The sequence below is a fragment of the Lissotriton vulgaris genome, chromosome 7, assembly GCF_964263255.1.
Source record: "Lissotriton vulgaris chromosome 7, aLisVul1.2, whole genome shotgun sequence".
NCBI lineage: Eukaryota > Metazoa > Chordata > Amphibia > Caudata > Salamandridae > Lissotriton > Lissotriton vulgaris.
The window spans coordinates 1,706,579,721-1,706,602,906 of record NC_141695.1 but is presented as its reverse complement, the minus strand read 5'-3'; the positions used below and the strand labels follow the sequence as shown (position 1 = coordinate 1,706,602,906).

General features: G+C 45.9%; 1 protein-coding gene across 4 annotated transcripts in view; it reads right to left on the bottom strand.

Moving 5' to 3' along the window:
• TAF4 (TATA-box binding protein associated factor 4) overlaps window positions 1–17,050 on the bottom strand; it is a 241,635-nt gene extending 224,585 nt beyond the window's left edge. Inside the window, exons 1-2 of one of the 4 annotated variants that reach the window (XM_086932869.1) lie at window positions 16,842–17,050; window positions 14,308–15,096 (exon numbers count right to left, since the gene is read on the bottom strand). In XM_086932869.1, the coding sequence (XP_086788995.1) occupies window positions 14,308–15,096; window positions 16,842–17,040 (988 nt within the window). In that variant the 5' untranslated portion in view covers window positions 17,041–17,050. The remainder of the gene's footprint in view (window positions 1–14,307; window positions 15,097–16,841) is intronic. The other 3 variants (XM_086932872.1, XM_086932870.1, XM_086932871.1) reach the window with 3 other exon arrangements.
• Window positions 17,051–23,186: the final 6,136 nt, after the last annotated feature.

Genomic DNA, 23,186 nt, shown 5'->3' with positions numbered 1-23,186 from the left:
GTGGTGTGTAAAGGTTTGCCCCCCAAAAAAATGGATGTCAAGAATGACATCATAAAAATACATCTAAAAACATATATGGAATTCAGGGTGTGGAATTCCTATAGCCCGACACCCAGGACATTTTGTTTGAGGTCACAGGCAACAGGTTTTCATGTTTATTTTGTCCTTGGGACAAGCAGGCCCAAACTCCTGCAGTACAAACCCTATGGCTGCCAGTTTACTGTACCACATTATGGATCAGGGAAGGACATCATCTACGGACGGGTAGGATAATATGTGTGCTAATCTCAATGCAGTTTGAATTTGCATTTATGATTCATTAATGCAGAGTCATTATTAGAGTGAGTGCTCTAAGGAAATGCTGTATGCTCGGACAGCACTATTGACAGTGGTTCTAGTATAAAAACGTGTACACAAGTTTGCAAAGTTTAACAATATGAGGCTACAAATAGGGCTATCTAATTAGTTTCAAATGTTTGCAGAAGCATGAAAGCAAGAATGGCGATTTTTTCTTTCAAAATAAAATGTTCACAATAAAATGCACTAGGAAAAAAAAGGTTTGCTAAACTACTGTGAGGTTTTATATGCCATTTCTTGTAAGCATAACTTTGTACTATGTGTTGATGCATGATAGTGTTTTCCCAAAATATTCATAATGGAAAAATCAATGTAACCAGTTTTAACAAGGTTATGGGAAACATGAAAATAAACTAGTGCCGACAAAGCCAATAGGTCTGGCATTGGTGGTCAGCCTTTTGGTTTTGTCAATGCGTTTCTTGTTTGGACACTGTTTTTTTGTAAAATTGTATTATTGTGGGAGCTGCAGTGGCCTCACCATTATAAAAACCATTGGGAAACACCACAAATATTTTCAGACTCAAAAAGCATACACTGCCACAGTGGTTCCTGGCACTGAACAAAACTACTTTGGGTGACGATAGGCTCCTTGTGAAAGAGCAGAATGCTGTCACTCACAGAGAAGCCAGCCATAGTTGACAGAATTTTAATAAAAACAAAAAGGTCTTAGTTAACGCCAGACCCAATTATGGGCCCCGATTCTTAAAGGAAGTCACAAAAGTGCACCCATGGTATGGGTCCTTGCATTAATGCAGATTTATGGCTTTTCATAAAATTTACAGGAGTAGGTCAGGAAATCATACTCCTATAAATTAGTTGTGAACCGCATTTTAGCACATGCAAATATATTTGTGTAGATCTCCTCATGCACAAATCTGGTGAGCGTTTACAAGTTCAATTTTCCTCCAACCAGATTTTTCCCCTATTCTGAAAGAAGTGTTACTTCTTCCCTTGTCAGGAGTAAATTTCCCACCTTTCTCAGAATTGGAAAATATTTGAGAAGAGCTACTGAAAACCCCAAAACAAATTAGTAGGTTTGCAATTACTCAAAAGGGCAATCCTACCCTGGAACTATTGCTTACCGCTACCCCCAGCCACAGTATGTAGATATGCATAAAGGAGGCAAAATAAGGGAACTGCTTGTATTTAAACCCACTATAATAGGAGCCCTGGCATAATCAGATAGGCTATTATCAGAGCTCTTATATTATGAGATTGCTGCCATAATGTGTCGCCGCACTAATTGGCGCCTGAGGGAAGAGTGGATTTTTTTCCAGGAAAAATATATTTATGAGGCAACCCGTCCCATGGATAAGTCAATATTTTATTACATTCCACGCCCTTGCGATTGCATCAGAAATAAAAAGCAGTAATTGGCCTACAAGCCATAGTACTAAAATGGACTACTTTTCAGGTGGATGGACACGTGTGCAAAAACAACATGTAGTCCGTCACATAAAAGAGAACGAATCGTTAGAAGTGGACTGAGCCACTCTCAATGTTTTAGACTCTGGAACAGATGACAAAAGTTAACGTCACTTGAAAACACTAATGGATGAAGAGGACTAACCGAAAGCCTCTCCATATAAATGTATTTATTTGGATTATAATTTGTTTCGGGACACAGGGGGCAATCAAAACAGTTACAGCTCTTTGTAGGGTAGATCTAAGAAGTGGGTAAGGGGTGTGCTGTGAAAAAGCACCATACCTCTATTATGAGAGGTAGCATGATCATAAGTTTATCAGGTTATCAAATGTAATGGGGGAGGGAAGCTTTGAATGGCAACTTATGAAACCACCATTTACGACTTTAAGCTACCTCTTCAAATGGCTTGTCACACCGATCAAGAACTCTTGTACCTTATGATAATGTAGGGCAAAGCTAGGGTTGCTGTTTAAATAAAACATTTTGGTAAATTTGCAAAGCTCGGCAAGAGGTTCTGCTAATGTTGTAACTCTGCACTGCAAAGGGTCTAAGCAGCCAAAACGTCTTTCCTGGGAAGTGGACACGCTACGTGCCAGTTTGCAAATACTTGCAATAAGTTGGACTGTACTAATGAAGACATAAGCAGGCAAAATCAAATTAAGATAACCGTTAAGAAGCATCAGAAAATTGAATACAACTACTACAGCAGCGATCCAAAATTTAATGAGTTGCTAGATATATTATCTCAAGCCCACCTGCAACTGCTCAGATGAAAAAAAAAATTAAGTTTAAAGACAAAAGTTATCAGATATTACTTAACAGACAGCCACATATCCCCTTTAAGCATTCAAAGCCAGAGCTGTGCTGCCTTTTGGCTAGGTTGGCGCTACAGAAATGTCAAACATGCATTTATTGTTAATCCAGGGTTTTTTCTCTCAGAATCAAGACACTATCAGTCAGATTGGCTAGATTTGTTACTTCTAAAGCTGCAAGCAAGATATCACTGCACTATATAGGTATGTTGTAAGTAGAGACTGCGATCTGCCAATCCTGATGTATTAAGTGAAAAAGGGAACAAAGATCATGAAGATAACAGCAAACATGTGTCCATGTGTGTAAGTGATCAAAGTGGTTATTTTTGGAGCCGGTGTTACTTTAAAATGGTCTTCAGCTCTACCTGTTGGTATTTTCTTAAATGGCTTTGTTTCAAGTGTTCGATGTCCTGCCTATGTGTGTTAAGTTTACGACCACAGATCCTAACTCCGTGTGATAGGCAGGGTCACTTGTAGGAGGCAAAAGCATGGACTATGTAAAGCTTCTGCATCCACATCACCTGCTACTAGTGATTAGACAGAACAAGCATTGTTAATGTGCAGTTAAGAGACTGGAAACAACATGCGTGCACCTACAGAAAGATTCAGCCACCATTTTCCTTGTATTATTTACAGAAATAAACACCACTTAGAACAGTACATAAAACAGAATCTTTTTTACTTTAAAACAAAAGAGAAAATTTTTATTAAAAAAGGACTGTGGGGTGGGAGGGCAACAGAGGAAAGTGGGAGGAGGACGGGAAGACACGCAGAAAGACAGCAACATACAGAGGGCAGGGAAGTTTAGGATGGAAGAAGCACATGAGAGAGAGAGAGCAGCGCATGAGGGAGCATGCTACTTGAGGGCAACGAGAAAAGCATGAGGGAGAGAGCAACACTGAGCATAGGAATTTGGAGGGGTGGGGGAGAAGCCCTCAAGCATGCAGACAGCATACCAAAGGGATGGCAACACAAAGCGCAGGCGTGTTTTTTTTAGCACGGGTGAAGGACGTTAAGAAGAAGTGTGGAAGACACATCCCCTCTAAATGAGTGCTTAACCAAAAAACAGTTTCTGAAGTTGAGCAGTGGAATGATACAAGTCAGCCAATCAAAAAGGTGGTAAAGAGGTTATGGTGCAGGGGAGAAACAAACACAAGAGAAAGCCAAGCCTTCATATTAGCAGCAAGCAAATGGGAGTGAAAAAGCCAAACAATGATAATCAGTGGGCGGGCTATAAGCCCACTGCAAGTTCACAATAGGCCTTTCACACCCACACAACTTGTACTGTCTGGTAGTGGAGATGTAAACACTGCTACATTGAAGGGGTACAGATCCTCACTAATATTTTTCCTTGTGGATACCAAGCAGCAAAGGTTCCAACTTTCAAGATAACACCCAGAGCTTTTTATCAAGACATAGCTTTAAAAAGTTTCTATGGAAAATATGTTTGATTCGCATATAGTACTCATACAACAAAAGGGTGACCCAATATTCACCCAGGTGGTCGATTATGTATACAATTCAAACACAAAAATACCCCTGAAGAAGTTGTTTAGCAAAGTTATTAATTTTAAAGTTAGTGGTACTCTTGATATCCCCTGACTGTATTTACACAAGCAATAACAATTCTAGTTCATACAATTTATTAAGGCGTACTTCATTTACAAATAATCATTCTTGGTTTAATTCCAGGTATATACATCAACCAAATTTACCAAAAATGTTCTCAAAAAGGTTTGCATCAAAGACACGAAGCTGCTTACCCAATAGACCTTACAAATGAATTGAAGAAAAATCTAGTAATGACAAGTCAGTTTAACAAGGCCCACACAACTAATCAAATCAAGTCCATTTTTTAACTTTCATTTATTTGTCTTGATACAATAGTTATTTTGTTTTATTCCAAGACTGGTTGTACTAGATGATGTCGGCGTTTCCGTCTCTAACATCAAAGAGTACACAAGACCAACCTCCAGACAAACTTGTTCACAATCGAACCGAGTTATACGAATATATTCAAGTATGTATGGGGAGGCAACTTAAACAATTCTATCAACATAATGCCTTATTCACAGAAATGAATCACCACTATACTTTTTCAGATCATAAGACTCATTTACAGATAGGCTAACCAAGGTGTGAAAAGGGGAACTGGAGGAAGAGGCAGTTGAATACAAGAATTTGTCCTCACCAACATGCAAGTATGTTAAAATAAACACACACACACACACACACACACAATAAACATAAGTGAAGAATCCTTGACCGTGTGTTTAGAAAACATATTGCAAACTGATTATACAAAGGAAAATCACAAAAAGGTATCAAACAACTAGAGGCAATCAAAAGAAATTACTTCCTTTGAAACTACAACACATAAAAAGCCCCAGGTAAATAGATTTTTTTTGGGTGGGGATGAGGAACCGCACGTTTGCATACAGCATTTTCCAATGTTAGAAATTGCTTGAAGTATCCCCTGAAGACCACACTTTTTACCACCAACATCCAGAACATAGTCACACTATACTGCGTGCTTCTAAAATACCCACTATGAAAACCTCTTGAGTTGCTATCTACCTAAAAAAAAAAATGGAGACTGGAAAACTGGTAAGGTGTATACATATACAGAAAATTATATTTACTTTACTATTAAACATTGTGTGTGATAGCCAGATAGCCATATTATATACATATACACACACACACACACGGTTTAACCCTGGATCTAAATAAAATACCAGCATAAATTAAGTGCTTGATCACATCCAACCACCCCTCCACCACCACCACCCACTCCACACCTTTTTTCGGATTACTGGTACATTGTGGGAATTTAGGCCCACCCTGTCAGAATCTCAGACACACCCAAATCAGAAAAAAACTATGTGGGCAAAGCATTAGGGAGAATATCAGACATGCTGGCAGTGATAGAGCTAAAGCCTTGATAAAACAAATGTCATGGTGAAATTGCAAAAGTTGTTACAGTTAACGTTGAGCTCACACAAACTCTAGCAAAAGACATAATCAAAATGATACTAAGAAAAAACTATCAAACTATATATAAACTACAAAGGGGCAGCCATTATCCAGTCAGTCGAAAATTATCACAAAAGATTAACAGTGAGGAAAAAAAATGAAAAAAGACCAAGGATGTTTGCAGTATATTACCAAACACGTGATCTGAACTACCCACAGTGTTATGGAGCACAAGTGGGTAGAAGCTCTTGGAACCTGCTCTTCCAAACATTGCCAGAGAGGGCATAATCTTGGAACAGATTCATCTCAGACCTAATAAACCTATCTCAATAAAGATGTTGACGAGCTGCTGTGCTTTTCTAAAAGCACCTTTGGCCTGTTTCAGGGCTCTTATCTTCTTTTAACCCAGTCTACCGTAAAACAAATTCAACTTTTGCTACGTGCACTCATCTCTAGATGGGGGCGCCCTATACTTTTACACAGCAAATAGCGTGTAAAAACAAATGTTTTTCAAAGAAGCAACTTAAGTATTGCTTTACTCTACGACACAGTCCAATGAAGCTCAGCTATGTATTAATAGTAACCCCAGTAGATGGTTTATAAAAAATAAAAATAAATATTTTAAAATAAAAGCAATTTGGTTTTATACCTAAAGAAAAGTAAGACCGAAAAACAAATCCATTTTTCCTAGCCTATTTGAATACTGTTTGTAAATGAAGATTATAGGCTAGTTATCAAACTATCATCAGCGTCCTCAGATTGTTAAAGTCAGTAGTTTTCACCTGAAATGTGTTAAAACAGTGCACTAGACTCACCTTGGAACTTTAATACTGAATTGGACCCAATACCAGAAAATAGTCTGTCTTAGTTAATATTTGCATAAAAAAGATATATGACCAATTTGAATACTTTATTCCAGCACAGCCAAGATATTCTTCCAATTAAAAAAAAATACTGGTTACTAAAAAAGTTGTTCCATGAGCAGCTACTAATATGCCCAAATTATTCGCAAAAATGTGATCTCAATCAAATTAAACACTGAAAACAGCATTCCGAAAAAGTTTGGTTTAGTTTATGGATCCACCCCCCCACCCGACCCCCACCTCCACCCCACTTCTTACTTGTAAAAACATAGATACAGTTCTTTTATGAAGAGATAAACCAATTATGGCGATTTTAAGTACCTGCTTGATTAAGTGATATGTTCACTATAGTTTACTGGTGACTTCCTTGTAAAGGTACTTATTCACAACACAAAAATGCGATGGCTGGGGGAGGAGCCAAGATGGCGGACGGGACAGACGCTTGAACTCCCGGCTCCGCAAGCCGTCTGGCTTTCTTTGACTATCCTGAGCCTTTATCCTGCCCGGCGCCGTCATAATACCGTGGAGTGCTGACGCTGAACTGACTGGTGTCCTTTTGGTACCTTTGCCGGCGGAATCGGTGTTGGACTCGAGGGGTTTTGACCTCCGGCGCTTCCCCCTGTACCCTGCGCAGATGGCCGCCGCTGGACGCCGAGAGACTCAGATGGGGAGACGAGCTGGTGAGACGCTGCAGACCACGGGGGCTTAGAGCGTTGTTCGGACGATAGGAGTCGGACCCTTCCACCTGGGTCGGACTCTATTCCGCACAACTTGAGGCATAGACGACGCTGGAGCCCCCTCCCACGGTTAGCTTCCCCCCCTGCCACCCCTTTGAGGCAGGGGCGGACTCCATCTTGGAGCGTCTCCCCGTAGTGGACGACTGCTAGCCCCCGGGAAACGTGGAGAACTCCTATCCTGTGCTGCCTTCGCTTTGCTTGCGGAGTTTCCCCGGCGGCTACACTGCTGCAATTCCAGCGGCCGCTCTCTTCCCTGGTATCGCCACTCATTGTGTGCAGCGGGCAAGGACATGGCGCCTGTTTTCACCGCCGGAGCGCTAGTTGATACTGGGTCCGCAAAGGCTGGGGACCCACGCGCCCCGGGGCCGGTGATCGCATCGGTTGTATGGGGGGACAACGCGGACCGGCTTCTGACTAAGAGCGACCCGACCTGTGGCGACATCATGGCCGCTCTCATGGCCCTGAAGGTTGAAATGCGGAGCACTGCCCGGGCGCTGGCCCGGAGGCTCGATGAAGCACTGTCAGGCGGAGCGCGATCTCGACTGGATGAACCCCCGCCGCCCCTGTTTCAATTTGGAGGGGATACAATGTTGCCGACTACAGAGAGGGCGGTGGGGTATTCTCCTGGCTACGAAGTATCGAGTCTGACTGTCGAAGGAGTTACAGTTGCAGGAGTACCCCTTGCTATCGGCGTGACGACTTTGCCTACCAACTATCCACCGGTGCCTGGCCCCCTCGCTGACCCTATCAGTGGAGCCCCTGGGGTATGCTTTTGCACTGTTTGGGACCCTGTGGCGCATGAAGGCTTCACGGTCCCCTCTCTTTGTGGGCGGCCATTTTGCTTCTTTGTCCTGTTCCAAGACGTCTCACAGCAATGGACGGGCCTGGCAGAATTCTATCGTTCCGGACAGGGTTGATGGACTGTCAGTGGTTGTAATGACTGGCTCGATTGGCGCAGATCCGGACTGGACCATGTTTTGTGATAGTGGTTGATTAATCTTTAATGCTCTGATTGGCTCCTGCACAGTACCGTTGATTTCTCCTGCTGTTTATTTCACCTGCTGGGGGAGGTGAGCTTGTGCTGGACTGGGGTACTGTGTGTTACAGCTACTGCCTTACTGGGAATACAGTTCTTGGTTATGGTGTGGTGTATGGCGCCGGAGGCGTTGTCGGTGAGGGAAGCCGGGAGTTCGGTTGAGGGGTGGGCTCCTCCCCGCTTTTCCCCTTTCCTGGGAGTAGTAGGGGTGTGTAATCTTCTCTCTCTCCCTGTGTGCTACCGTGCATTTCTGGATTTTTCTTTTCTCTCTTCCTTTCTTCTTTCGGCATTTCTTGCTGTCTCTTCTCCTCTCTTCTGGCTTCTCTTATTATCTTTCTCCTCTTTTTCTTTCTTCTCTTCTTTTCCTTGAACTGCATTTCGGGTTCTTTATGGGGCGACAGGCACATTGTCGGGGGGGGTAGGCCGTAGCCTCCGCATTGGTGTAGGGTGGGGGGGTAGATTTATTTTTCTTTTTGGTTTCTATGGGCCTTTTTCCTATTTTCTGCGCTTTCTCACACTGTTTTCCTTTCTGGGTCTTGATGGAGGATGGTTGGGAGTGGGCGGCGCTGGGAGTGGCACGAGTGTGGTTCCTGTTGTCCGCTTTGCTTTTCTACTGTATTGCCACTCTGAAGGGGTGTTTCATGTAACTGCTGCTACTATTTCTGCTGCCTACTCATGTGGGACAAAAGTACGGACTCGGATCTCCTTTGCACCTATCCTTCATTGCTTTCTAGACTTTAAAAATTTTAAAATTAACCTTCATTGCTCCTCAGGCGTGCTGGCCGGTACTCTCCAGTGTAACTGATGACTGATTGTTTCCTGATATTGCCGTGCTAATGCGCCTTCGTATTGCTTGCACCTGTGCTCAACCAGTTTTTCGTGGCCGGCCTCAGGGTTGTAGGCCCGTATTTGTATTTCTGTGGATGCACCAATAAAGGTTTTCAAAAATTTAAAAAAAAAAAAAAAAAATGCGATGGCTGGATTTCAGTCAGTTCTCTATTTAGTGCCTAACATAATATCCTACAAGAGTATCTATAGAAATTAGGAGACACCTCACCCATCATATGTCGACATGCTTCTTCAGATGTGACTCTTCACATTCAGTTATCACCCAAATGGGATCAACCAAAAATTGATGCTCGAAATAAGATGTTCTTCTGAACATTTGCATGGTTCCAGTTAAAAGGATTATGGACAAACCCTGAATTACTCTTTATTTAATCAGCCATCCATGTCCCAATTAAAAACCAAGTCTGGATGTGTAATGAAATACAATGGTTTGAAGAGCCAAAAAAGTGTGTTGCATATAGATTTCACCCGAACACAATTCGCCCATATGGGCCACTATGCTTACATCAGAGCTTAGAACTTCCCTGCCCATCTACCCCTCACTCTAAGGAGTAGGTCTGAAAAGGAAGCATAAGGCTCTCCTACCTCTCAACACATTTTAACAGAACCCTTTTTAGCTTCTGCTCCATCCTCATTGGCTAAGGAGTGAGCATTTCTTTGTAGTCAAACTTGCGTCAAAAGTACAATGACTTCTTTGCCACACCTACATTAGCTCTCCTCTACCGCAAGGCAAAATAGGGTTCTGTAAAGATGCATTGACAGGTATGAAAGCTTTATTCCTCCTTATAAGACACACTCCATAGAGTGGGGGAAGGTATGCAGAGAGGTTCTATGCCCTGATGCAAGCCGAATGAGTTTTAATGGTGGCATGGGTGACAGAATAAAAATGTCTAAAGATTATATTTTGAGATATAAGCTGCGCTGAAAGTGGACAGCAAATCAGTGTCATTTTCTTCCACGTTTATGTATGCTATGATTTGAAAATAGCATGTAACTAGCAAGGTTTTATGCCATCACAGCATCTCTGAAGATTTCATTAGTCACATTCTGCATTTTCATAGCAAAAACAATATTTTGTGTGTACATAAAGACCACTCTACTCTGTTCAGTGCGATGACTTCTGTAAGACGACAATGGCTGCCCCACTACCCCTCAAAGCTTGGCATCAGCAACAAAGCAAACTTCAAATAGTTAAATTACCTGTTGGCCATGTGAAACTCAAAACTATTGAGGAGATTCAAGCTAACCTGCATTTGAGGAAGTATGGGACTTCTGACTAATGCAGCTCCTACACTGGGCAAGCTCCTGAAAGGTGGGTGAGCTTACGGGTAGAGAAAAAAAACGAGAGAACATGCTGACAAATAAGCAGATTCAGAAAGGGTTAACAAGGCTTCAAAGGTTAAGTGACCTAGCGGTTAAGACAAAGCATACATATGCGTCATCAGTGGAAGAGGGATTTATAGGGGTGAGATCCCAGAGGGGAACCGGGGAAGAATCTGGCTTAGGGCAGCTATGTAGTCCATCTGTCCTCTTCATAAAGAAACCGCCCATAAATTAGTAGCTAGATGGTACATATCTACGCCTCGAACACACACGCTGTTTGGCAGCCGGGATACCTCATTGAAGAATTGTGGAGAAAGGGGAAACGTTTTTTCTAATGTGGTGGCTTTGCATGCATGCCTAGGCATATTGAAAGCAACAAATTAGACAAATAATAACTGCCCTGCCCTTACAACCCTTGGCAGAGTTACAGGGTGAGGAAGTGTCCCACAGTCCCATGGACTACTTAGACGGGCTAGCCAACCTCGCATCTACTAGTGGCAGCCAGACAGGCATCAGCACAGGACAGGAAGCAGCAAAATACCCTCCCATAGCTATGAAGTGGAGTAAGATTCGGAAAAGATTTATGCGCTAGATTATTATTAGTAGTCCTTCACAGCAGATCACACAATTTAGATGTTATTTAGCTGTCATTCAAAACTTATAAGAAAAAGGATCGAAAAGGGGAGGCAAACTAGACATGGATAATGGAATTAATACGAAATGTAAAATTAAATAAGTCATCACCATTGGATAGTGTCTCAGATGTAGATGGACACCCATGAGCCATTGGCATAATGTTAACATTTAATATACATAATGTTCCAATAGCTCTGGCTTGTATATATATCAAGTCATTCAAAAGCAAAAGCTAATTTTTGGTCTGCAAATCGAAATGTCTTTTGTAGTACAGGCCAAATAGTTACAAAGTCGTAAAAAAAGTTACCCTATGGACCAACTAATCAGCTCTTCCATATAAGATAAGGAGCATGACAAATATACATCTTCTATGTGGATTCTAGGACTTCACAAAAATCAAGGCCCTGTGTTAGGCGTCTAAATTACTACTGCTTCCTATGTTCCCTCTTCCAACTATACTGGATCATCTTACACTACCTAGTTCACAGAATACTCCGAATGTGGAAGTTCCAAAGCCACCTGTGCAATCACAGACAGCTTAGCACGTTTTCTATTTCCATCCTACTCATTCATACAACCGAAACTGTTCCCCTGTCCTAACTTAAGAGCACATCTACTAAATTAGCACCAAGCAAAATGGAGTGCAGGTGTCCTGTCTGCTTAAGCAACTCTGCAGTCCAGGTTTGCAGAACCCCACCAAACTTACCTGAATATTCAAAAAACAATGTTTTTTTGCCCTTTATAAAACCGGGTACTATGCACACATGTTTGAAACATTGAAAGTACATGCTCTATAAAAGATTATACTTAATCTAATGCATGTGGGCACTACTGCTTGTGGTATATCAGTCATACATGGTATGAATACGTTACCTAAATTCTCGGATGGAAAGAATTTCGAGTGTTTAAGGTTCATCTTTCTCCAAGGATAACTTTTTTCACCTGACACATTACACCAGCATCAACAACAGTTAAACAATTAAATAATGTATTTAAAGGCAACAAAACTTGTGAGAAGGCAGCCTCAAACCACAGACATTATGGCAATATTGAACTAGGAAGGATACAGCAGTACTGATGGAAGCTGGAAGGCCCCAGATCTGATGTTTTTCAATACTTCCCACTAACAGGTAGAGAAAGGTGTAGAAGAAAAGAAAAAAGATATCGGGGAGTGGCAAATATCAGATATTTCTAGGTAGGCTTTTGTGCAATTTAGGTGTTGCTAGGTTCAAGATTTATCTGACCTTAGATCTGAGTATGCTCAAAGCTAGTGAAAGCGGCCAAGGAGCCCTCAACGGTAACACTCCACAACATACTGATGAACATGATCTGCGACCACTGATCATACAGGATTAGAGCAAAAGAGCTGCTTCGTTCGCAATTCACTCATGGCAATATTTGCAACAAAAAATAGAACAACAAGAATTTTAAAACTACATGTTTAGGAGGCAGTTTTACCATTTATCTGACCTTATCTATGCAAATGTGGCTTGCTGCTCTCCGACACTGCTCATCTTTGCATGAAAGTGTCTAATGTTACAATACCATGCCAAAGCTGGAGCGATGCAATGTTTTCATTAAAAATTGTAGGCTGGGAAAAACATGGTCATGGAAGCAAAGTAATAGCAACGCTTGAATAGAATGGGAGAATACAGCTACACAAACAAACCCGGAAACCAACATGCACAAAAGAGTACCTCGGTATTCCAATGCACGGGGTCACAAACAAGATAAAACACGTAAAAAGATTTCAGCAGTGACGCCTTGGAGGAAACGGATGCAGCGCGCGGGAGCACACAGAAGGAAAAGCCCAGCGCCGTGCCTCCTGCGCACACTGCCTGCAGCCGGCTCCCGTTAACCAATTACAGCTTGATAAACAGAGGCACATGGAGGTGAAGGATGGGAGGGCTGTCAGTGACAGCAGCGGCGCTCGGCGCTCCTCTGTCAAGGAAGCCGAGGAACCCCGAGGCTACAGGGGTAGTGCTCCCCCCACAACCCCGATCATGCCGCGGCTCGAGCAGGGGGGGGGGGAGGGGGGGTCGTCAGGCGACAGTACATAGGGACCAGCACCCCCCCCCCACACACACACACCAGGACACCCCGTAACACCATCAAAACAGCACCCCAACACCTAAAACCAGGATATCAACAGATACGATGCAGAACCCCCGGGTACCACGTCTACTCCAACAAACAGACAAGCCTACAGCACTGGCGATATAGCCCCCAGTGGGGCGCCAAGAAATCAGGTCACCCCGAGGTATGTGGGCCAAGCACATAGCAACAGAATGCACCCACCGCAGACACCCCAATATTCTGCGCGGCTACCCTTCCCGAAATAGAGAGAGCAGATCGACCAATCACTCGGGGGCGGCAGGGAAGCATCGCCTTTTACATGAATATCAAACATTTCGTGAACATGTTTGCGCATAAACGGATACTTCACAAAGGCACTGTCCTGACATCTGATAAAATACTAAACACGCGTGTACCGAGCGCGTAAAAAATAACTCAGACTGCAAAAGTGGGCATACATTCGAAATGACAACACTCACATTTAAACGCTGATGCATCGCAATATTTTAAAACTTAAGCTTCGTAATCGTTACAGTAGAAACCAGGGAGCGGAAACGCGCAGTAACACAACCACAGCAACTTTCACTGTTCTAACACACGCTGGTGTACAGGGCACTGAAAAACAGCTGGGACCAACCGAAAATGCAAAGCTGCTCTGTACGAGTGATCAGAGGGAAGCCGAAGAGCCGTCAGCTGTGCTGTACAGTACCTTGGGAGGCGGCGGGGCACGCGGGGACAGCGGGGCATGCGAGGTGAGCTCTGTCAATCAATGTCCTCAAAATAAGGAAGTCGAACGATCGAGAGGCTTAATGCAAGGGGGTTTAGTTTACTCTGTGCACACAGGTAACACCCCCCACCCCGGCTCGGGTCACTCACGACGCCTCCCACAGCCAGCCAGACAGACAGACACAACAGTTGTTCAAGCCAGACAGTGCATTATTGGGGGTTCAAGATTATCCGGCACCGTGGGAAATACGACTGTCTCAATGTTATATGGGTCAACCTTATATACAACCCCCAGTACTGCCACCTATCCGTAGTCAATATCAATATACAAAAGAATGGATCGCTAAACACTTTAATACAACAAGCAGTACTACTTTCTCCTTCTCCGCCCACCTCACCCCAATAACTTAAAGCATTCACAGCAGGCTCAGCTGCCACACAAGACAGGGATGGCTCCAGAAATGAGTGTAAACAAAAAGGTTGCATTTACCTGGAGGCAGCTGAAAGTTCTGGATGTTCTGTTGGGTCTGAGGGGGCTGAGGCAGGCGAGGTGCTAGCACTGGTGGGGTGATGGTGGCCCTGATACCTCCTGCAGTCACTGTGGGAGTCCTGGGCAAGTTCAAAGCATTTACCACACCCTTGCCCATGCCAGGAGCTGTAGGTCCAGGAGGTGGGAGGCCACCAGGGTTCCCCACCTGCATAGTCTGCCCAATAACCAGGTTGCCCCCAGGTGTGGCCATCGTCTGTTGAGGAGGGGGCACCTGGATGATGGTCTTCGGGGACTCGCATTTCATGCCCTGGTTATGGGCAGGAGCTGTCATACCCAGAGTGGAATTTATCACAGTGCTTCCATTCTGCGTGGCGTGGATGGGCGGTCTCACCAATGTGACAGTGGTACTGCTGGGGGTTCCGGGTTGCTGCGAGGGGACCCCCGCTGCTCCTCCAGGGGGTGCAAGAAAAGATGTTTGTATCACTGTGCCCGTTGGCCCCTGTGTTCCCCCTTTCAGCACAGAGGAGCTGGGTCCATTGTTGATCAGAGTGACAGGCGTAGTAGTAGAAGGGGTGCCACTGGGGTACGCAGGGGCACTTCCTGGAGTGTGTGAATTCACCATTACCACACTGCTCCCATTCAAAGTTTGCACGTTGGCCGAAGGACCACCCAGGATCTTGCCGTTGCCCGACACACCGTGCTTTGATGCCAGGACTCCTGCTTTAGCAGGGGCTCCAGGATCCAGCACTGACCGGGCGTTATTGATCACAATAGAACCTGGGACTCCTGCTGCAAGACAAAAATAGAATGGGTGAGAGACAACAGCTTTGCGCACCCATCACTCCTCTCAATGTAAGAGCATCCCATCCCAAGTGGGGTCTCATCTTTGAACACACAGCAGCTGTGATTAACCCTTTTCGTCGTTCTCCATCACTGTGGGTTTCTGCAAACACTCTGGTTGTTACCTTTCCTCCGAATAAAAGAGACACCAGCCACCACCCACGCTGCTTTCCTAGATATATTTATAACTCTAATGTTCCCTAACTTACTTGCACTGTTTTGGACGTTGTCGCACCTCCTGACCTGCATATGTACACTACTAGGCCCGCCAAGGCACAGAGCCAAATATTACTGTATTATTCCCCTTTGGCTGTTATTAGTTATTGCATGGCTGGTGATCTTAGGTCACAGACGTTAACTCCAACGTTGTCCACTTACAGTGCTTTTAGTTGCCCCCAAGGTCACCCCGTTCACACTCTAGACCACTTTATAAGATCACTGCAACTACAGACCCGACCTTGAAGTGTAACTCACATGTCCAGGGACAGCTATCAGTACCAGGTAGATAATCATATGACACCCAGCCTAAACCTGACCAAACCACCACACTAATCATATGACTTCCAGCCTAAACCTGACGAAACCACTACTCGAGTTCCCAGCCGATTACCCATGTTCAATCAGAGGCCGGTTTCCTCCCATCAAAGCATCTGCTACCTGCTTACTACGTTCATCTGTGTCCTGAATCCCCGTCGATGTTATTTTGCTTCACTCATGCAAATGATCACTTCCTGATCACCTTGTGTCCAGAGCGGCCACACCAACATCCTATGCACATACACAGGACTTCGCTGGGTTCCATGGCTCCCTAAAAGCATCTCTTTCTCGGAGCATACGTAACTAGAGAAACCCACTCTTCCCACAGTCACGCCATCCTTGGAACTAATAACATATATTACCTGTGCTTCCCAGTCATCACAACAATCTCTGCTCCTTGTTTAGACCACAACTCATAGCCTCATACGTTTTGTTGCCACAGGACACCGCTCTATGACTGTCGTTCAGTGTCTTGCTTTCTTGTCACGAAACCCTTAAGCCTATTCACCGATGCAGTTTGGTTGACTGCAGGATGGAAGAGACAGTTATTTCTGCCTACTAAACTAACCCGGGTATTGCTTGTATTCAAGACCTCAGCTTGAACCTAGTCGCCGAGCACCCACACTACTCTCGTAGTTCCCTTTCCCAATGCACATCGGACCTGGACCCCACCGGGGCTTTGCCTGGAGTCTGATGATGTGAACTCTGCATCCCACATTCCCAGGCCCCTAACCTGTGTCTTTCACTGTCCCTTAAGGGTCCTGCCCCCAAAAGGGACCACTTCTTCTACGCCCACAAACTCGCCTCGACTCCAGATCTTACCCATATACAACTGCAGCTACTTCTCCAGAGCTCCTCCATGTTCACGTCCTCCTCAACCCCCCTAGCTGCCTCTGCTACTCGTCTTGTAACCCAGTGCAGCGAATGCAGAGATCCCACACCCCTCTGCCCTGTCGCCCGTCCTCCTCTTAACCCCTTTCCTTGGATTGCTTTGCCCCTGTCCCGCTGTTACCCGTCTCGTCCTTCCATGCTCCCTCCTGTGCCCTAGAGCTGCCAGACCTCCTCACACACCCATTCCATGCACCTCACTGTTCCTCTGCCCTGCTTCCTTCTTCGTGTGCCCCCTGGATACCCCTCCCTGCTACCCCTGGTGTTACCTGTCTTGTCCCCCTGTATCGCGGCCGCCCCCCCAGGGGCTCCATGTCCTGCAAGGCCACGACCCTCCGCACCTTGTCCGCGATGGCCAGAGGCCGCAAGCTGGCTCTCCAGGGATCCCACCAAGTCGCTGACCACCTTCTCGTCCACCTCGGTGCTGAAGAACACCTCGTCCAGCAGGTCCGAGCCCGCCGCCGCCATCTTACTGCCAGGGCCGGGCGCAAAGCGCAGGCGCGCCCTCCGCCACGTCACGCCCGGCGTGCAAGCTGATTGGCCAACTCGTTTCTCTTAAAGTCGAGGCAAATGGCTGCGAGCGGCATTCGGGCCAGGAGCCTGAGTGGGGAGGGACGGCTGGGGAAAAAGAATGGGTGGATGAGAGGTTTAGCTAGCAGGCATTTTACCCATTCTGGGACACTACCCGGCTGCGGCTAGTGAAGTGGATCCCCAAGAAAGGATGGTGTGGAGTGGTGTTTACTAGACCCCCCCGTCTTCCAGACTGTCTCCCCCCAATCCAAAATGGCGACAGCCCCCGGGAGGGGGAGGTGGAGTTGCGCTTTTCTGTCAACAAAGGTTTATTTTGTGAAATATTGTTTTCTTGACATGTTTTGTTCCCAGCTACCTCCAGCGGCAGCGGTTTGCCCTCGCCTTGAGCCTGTTTATGCCGTATCTAACCAGAGGGAGGGAAAATGTTATTTGCTTCAGGATTTCTACTTACAGTTTATACTTAGCGCGTGAAGAATTATTTGTCGCTGTGGATCCTTTTACATTGTTTCTTTGTATAATTTGTTTATTGGGATTACGCTGCTTTTATGTTTTTTTAATTTGTTTTAATTTATTACTACTAAACCTTCGTGTTTTTTTTTTTATTTTTAAATCTCATGCTAAGGTCTTGTAGACTTATTATCCAAAGGTATAATTTGTGCAAGGTTGTTTGAGTTCTATTCCTAGGAAGTTGATTTAACGCTTGGAGGAGGAAGAAATTTGCCCCTTTTAAAACATATCATTCATTTATTTATGTGCACTTGTTACATATTCATATCCTGTATATTTTATTCCAGAGCCAGACCTTTGCGGGATATAAATCGTTCTATTTGTACAGTGAAAAGGGAAAAAGCGAAGTTTTAGGGTAATTATATAGCATATGTGGTGTTATTACATATCACCATCACTTGTCTGTTGAAAGGCGTATTGTAGATCACATCAAAAACTTAGGGGCATATTCACAAGGGCCAGCGATTTATCACTGGCCCCACATAGCGATACAAATATGATCGCCGGCTATCGCTGAAAATTATCACCATGATAACGCAATATTTACAATGCATAGCGCTATGGCGATAATATTTCAGCGATCGCGTTGTTTACCATGGAACATTGTTGGTTTTCCAACAATGTTCCATGGAAAACAGCGATAACCTTGCTGATACGACCCTGTGGTCGTATCAGCATAATCTACCTACCATTATTAGTATGCCTTAGTCTGGAATTTAACCAACGTTAAATTCCAGCGTTGAGGCCGAGGTAGCGGTTTTTTTTTATCGCTGCACCTCCTTGTTAATATCGCGAAGCTGCCTTTGCGATTTTTTCATGTGGTGTTTTCACAGCCATGCCTTCTTTTCATCTCATTGGCGAGACTGTGAGAAAATGGGCTCTACATAAAGAAACACACGCTAGCGTGTTCTTGATGATATTGCAATATAATTATTGCCGCTTATTGCCCGAAAAAATGACGCTAAAGTGGCAATAATTATATCGCCAGCCATTGCTAATATGCTCCTTAGTTGGCCCATTGCATGCTATTGGTTGGCTTTCTTGCAAGCCTCATTTGCTTGCTTCCTGTTCAGTGGCTTTCCTCCCTCCCCTTGAGTAACACATCTTTACCATCCTTTTGATTTGGAGACTTGAATCCTACCACTTCTGATATACAAGTAACTACTTTTTAGGTTTTGCCTAGCGGAAGCTGCGCTCTGCGCAGCTTTTCCGCGCAGGCGAAATCCTGTTGAGAACTGTAGGGTGCTTTGGTTCGGCCCTCGTCGTTGATTGGCTGGCTCCGTAAACGGAGCCTTGCCATTGGACGAGGGGCCTGTCCGTCAATGCCGGACCAGACACGGGGGCGTTCCCGACATTCTTTGGCTTTTGCCGACGTCACGGGACGCCGGGAACGCCCCCGTGTCTGGTCCGGCATTGCCGGCACTACTGCGTTGCATGCCGAGGCTTTTAATCACAGTTCCTGCGCGAGTGGTTCGGCCCGGGAGTAGACTGCATTCCAGCGAGTCATGTAGGGTGAGTGCTCTGAATGAGCCGCTGTGCGCTCCCGGCTTGCTTCGGATGTATGTCCCGTGCTGCTCAGAGCTACTCGCTGCCCCTCAGTGACTTCCCCGTCCCTGTCAGGAACCGACAAAAGGGACGTCTGTGGACTTGTCCAGCACTAACAGCGAACTCATTAGGAAGGGCACAGACCTCATCATCAGCAGCAACATCTGTGTGGAGTCCACTTTACAGACCCTCCGGTGTTCATGGCAAAGTCCATGAACGCCAAGAAGTGACATTGTGTGTCGCTCGTGAACCCACTTCACATTTTATAAAATAGTTTTATATAATCTCAGTCTGGGTCATATTACCATTTAAAAATGGCGATAGTTTTTTTAGTTTACCATCCCATGTCAATGTGGCGTCTGCGCTCGTTTGTGGCCATGTTGAAACAGGGTTATTTTCGTTACTATTTAGGAGAAGAGAAAGATTGTGGAGAAAATCGGAAGCCGTTTTCAATGTCTACGTGGCGCATGCGCTCTCAAGAGACGTCGGAATGGGGAGGTTACAATTTTTATTTATGTGGGTCCCAAGATGGCGGCAGAGGCAAGTAGTACTTAAAAAAGAGGTGCTGGCGTTCGTCTCTAACTTTACTAACTGTTTACAGTCTGGAGGCTGCAAACGGAGATGGCTGAGCCGCGCCGGGTGCCCTTCGTCAGTCTTCCTGCCACCCAGGTGGTTATTTTGGACGATGAGGTGAAGGCAGAGGCCGGACAAGTGCTAGAAAAGCAGCGTGAGCCCTCCGTGACGTGTGCTGCGCCCTCGTCGGGACACGAGGTGGACGAAAGACGTCAGGGCCCGCTGCAGCAGCTCGAGGCACCCCAGCGCCAGGTCGACATAGGCTTGACAACACTATCAGCAAAGGAGGCACCGCAAGAGGCGTCGCAGCAGCAGCGTGGACTAGAAGCACGTCAATGCCAAGTGCAGCATGAGCCCTGTGTGACGTTAACCCCGCAGCGAGAGACAGAATCACGTCACAGCGAACAACCACGGCCTAACCTTGACTCCGAGACACGTCACAATGATCAACGACAGCCACAGCCCGAGTCTGACACACGTCACAGTGAACCTCAAAGGCTACCACAGCGCGAGTCAGAGACGCGTCACAATGAGCAGCACTTGACACAGGTACGCGAACAGGAGGTACGTCCATTGATACATCTGTCCCTCTCTCCTCCCACCCAGCCATCCCTAGCTCCATCCACCCACTCATCTGTGTCTGTCCCTCTGTCCACCCTTCTCTCATCCACCCCTTCAATCTAAACTCTTTCCATTTGTCCCTTGTCCGTCGATCCATCCTTCTCTCCATCCACCTACCCCCCTCACCTCTTATCATCCTCTCCGTCCATGCTTCCCTCCATCCACCTACCCTTTTACCTCTTATCCTCCTCTACATCCATGCTTCCCTGCATCCACCTACCCCTCTACATCTCATCCTCCTCTCTGTTCATTCTTCCCTCCATCCACCTACCCTTCTACCTCTCATCCTCCTCTTCGTCCATGCTTCCCACCATTCACCTACCCCTCTACCTCTCATCCTCCTCTCCGTCCATGCTTACCTCCATCCACCTACCCCTCTCATCCACCTCTCCGTCCATGCTTCCCTCCATCCACCTACCCCTCTCATCCTCCTGTCCATGTTTCCCTCAATCCAATCTACCTACCTCTCTACCTCTTATCCTTCTCCCGCCCATGCTTCCCTCCATCCTCCTACCCCTCGACCACATCCACCTCTCCGTCCATGCTTCCCTCTATCCACCTACCCCTCTACATCTAGTGTATACATGTTGTATGTGGTCGTTTTTAGGGTGTGCAGGCAAAAATGGGGGTAAAATTGGGGTCTGCAGTGCTACACGGTGAGCTCTCCTAGATATCAAGTGTGTGTGTTACTGTTTTAAACACATTTTTGGTCTGGCAATAATTGTCAGTATGGAACTAATTAAGTTCTATCAAGCCCTGTGTGTGTTGAGGAGGGCCCCTCCGTGTTACACATGCTTTTACGGAGGTTTAGGGACCTTGTTGCTTCACTGCTGATTGGGCTCTGAGACGGCCATCCTGCCTAGTTGCCTGTTGTGAATGGGTATAAACAATAAACGTCCGATTATGGTGCCGGTTGGACCTATCCCCCCTCAAGAACACAAAGAACCTACTGATATTTTCTACCTGAAATAGACCATCTAATTTGGAAAGACCACCCAGGCATCTTGATTCGCGATCTGTGTCCATCTATGTGTTTAGGGTGAGCGCGGTGGGCGCTGGGGCGCTGCCACCTGGTGAAGCACGCGGAAGTTAGCCGTGTTCCACATCTGCCCACACTCTCCACCGCCACACACCCACACTAAAACACCGGAGCAGCACAAACACGCACACGGAGAAGCACTACTTCAAAATGACGTCCGCTCCACTGGTACACACAACACCCAGATAGAGCAATGCAACAATTCAAACTGCAAACTGAAGCCCACATGCACACAAAAAGATACACACAGGCAATCGCACACTTTAAGAAACGCAGATACACGCATGTAGAGCTAAATTATAGCTACGCACAATTGTGTGCATGGATACATACATTTGTACATACATACAGATACAAAGTTGCAGAGACATATATGTACACACACAGCTACATACAGATTTGCACACATATGCAAATATTCTTACAGAGATGCATACACAAGTGCATTCACGCAGCTATATATTTATATACACATATATGTATATAAGTATACCAAGTTGTATACACGGATGTATGCAGGCAAAGACACTGCACTAACACAATGTTGTTTACAGAACACTTTCTTCCTGCAGTCGCCTATGTAAATGAACATACAGACCAATCAGCAATTTCTGCTCCTACTATCACCAAAACACACTCACACAGACCCCCCCCAAACGCGGCCAAAGCTTATACTTTCCTTGTCTTTAAAGTGGAAATGTGTTACCCTTGCCACACAGCAAGCTTTAAACGAGCTTTATTTAGCGCTCATCTCGACGAAGGAAAATGCTCTAGTTGCTTGTATGGCATTCACAGTCAAAACATGACGCGCGTATTTAAAAAAAATATATAAAAGTAGCTCCGCGCCTCGCCGGGGGCAGTGAACGCCATATACACGTTAATACCAGTTCGGGTGTCCCCGCACTGTCAAACGTCCTGAAGTACTCCCAATATTGCACGCTCTCATTTTAGATTGTAAACTCTTTTAATTAAGCAGGCATCGTAATTCCTCCATATGTGCCTCTGTTGCCTGCTTGGGAACCTGTTTTCGTGCCTCTGTTGCCTGCTTGTGACCCTGTGTTCGTGCCTCTGTTGCCTGCTTGTGCCTCTGTTGCCTGCTTGTGCCTCTGTTGCCTGCTTGGGACCCTGTTTTCGTGCCACTGTTGCCTGCTTGGGACCCTGTTTTCGTGCCTTTGTTGCCTGCTTGTGGCCCTCTTTACGTACCTCTGTTGCCTGCTTGTGACCCTGTTGCTTGCTTGTGACCCTGTTGCTTGCTTGTGACCCTGTTTTCGTGCCGCTGTTGCCTGCTTGGGACCCTGTTTTCGTGCCGCTGTTGCCTGCTTGGGACCCTGTTTTCGTGCCGCTGTTGCCTGCTTGGGACCCTGTTTTCGTGCCTCTGTTGCCTGCTTGTGGCCCTCTTTACGTGCCCCTGTTGCTTGCTTGGGACCCTGTTGCTTGCTTGTGACCCTGTTGCTTGCTTGTGACCCTGTTTTCGTGCCTCTGTTGCCTGCTTGGGACCCTCTTTTCGTGCCACTGTTGCCTGCTTGGGACCCTGTTTTCGTGCCTCTGTTGCCTGCTTGGGACCCTGTTTTCGTGCCTCTGTTGCCTGCTTGGGACCCTGTTTTCGTGCCTCTGTTGCCTGCTTGTGACCCTGTTGCTTGCTTGGGACCCTGTTGCTTGCTTGTGACCCTGTTGCTTGCTTGTGACCCTGTTTTCGTGCCTCTGTTGCCTGCGGGGGGGCTCGCAGCGAGCCCACAGTGTGTGGGGTGGGGCTCGCAGTGTGTGGGGGGCTCTGTGTGGGTGTGTGTGTGGGGGGGCT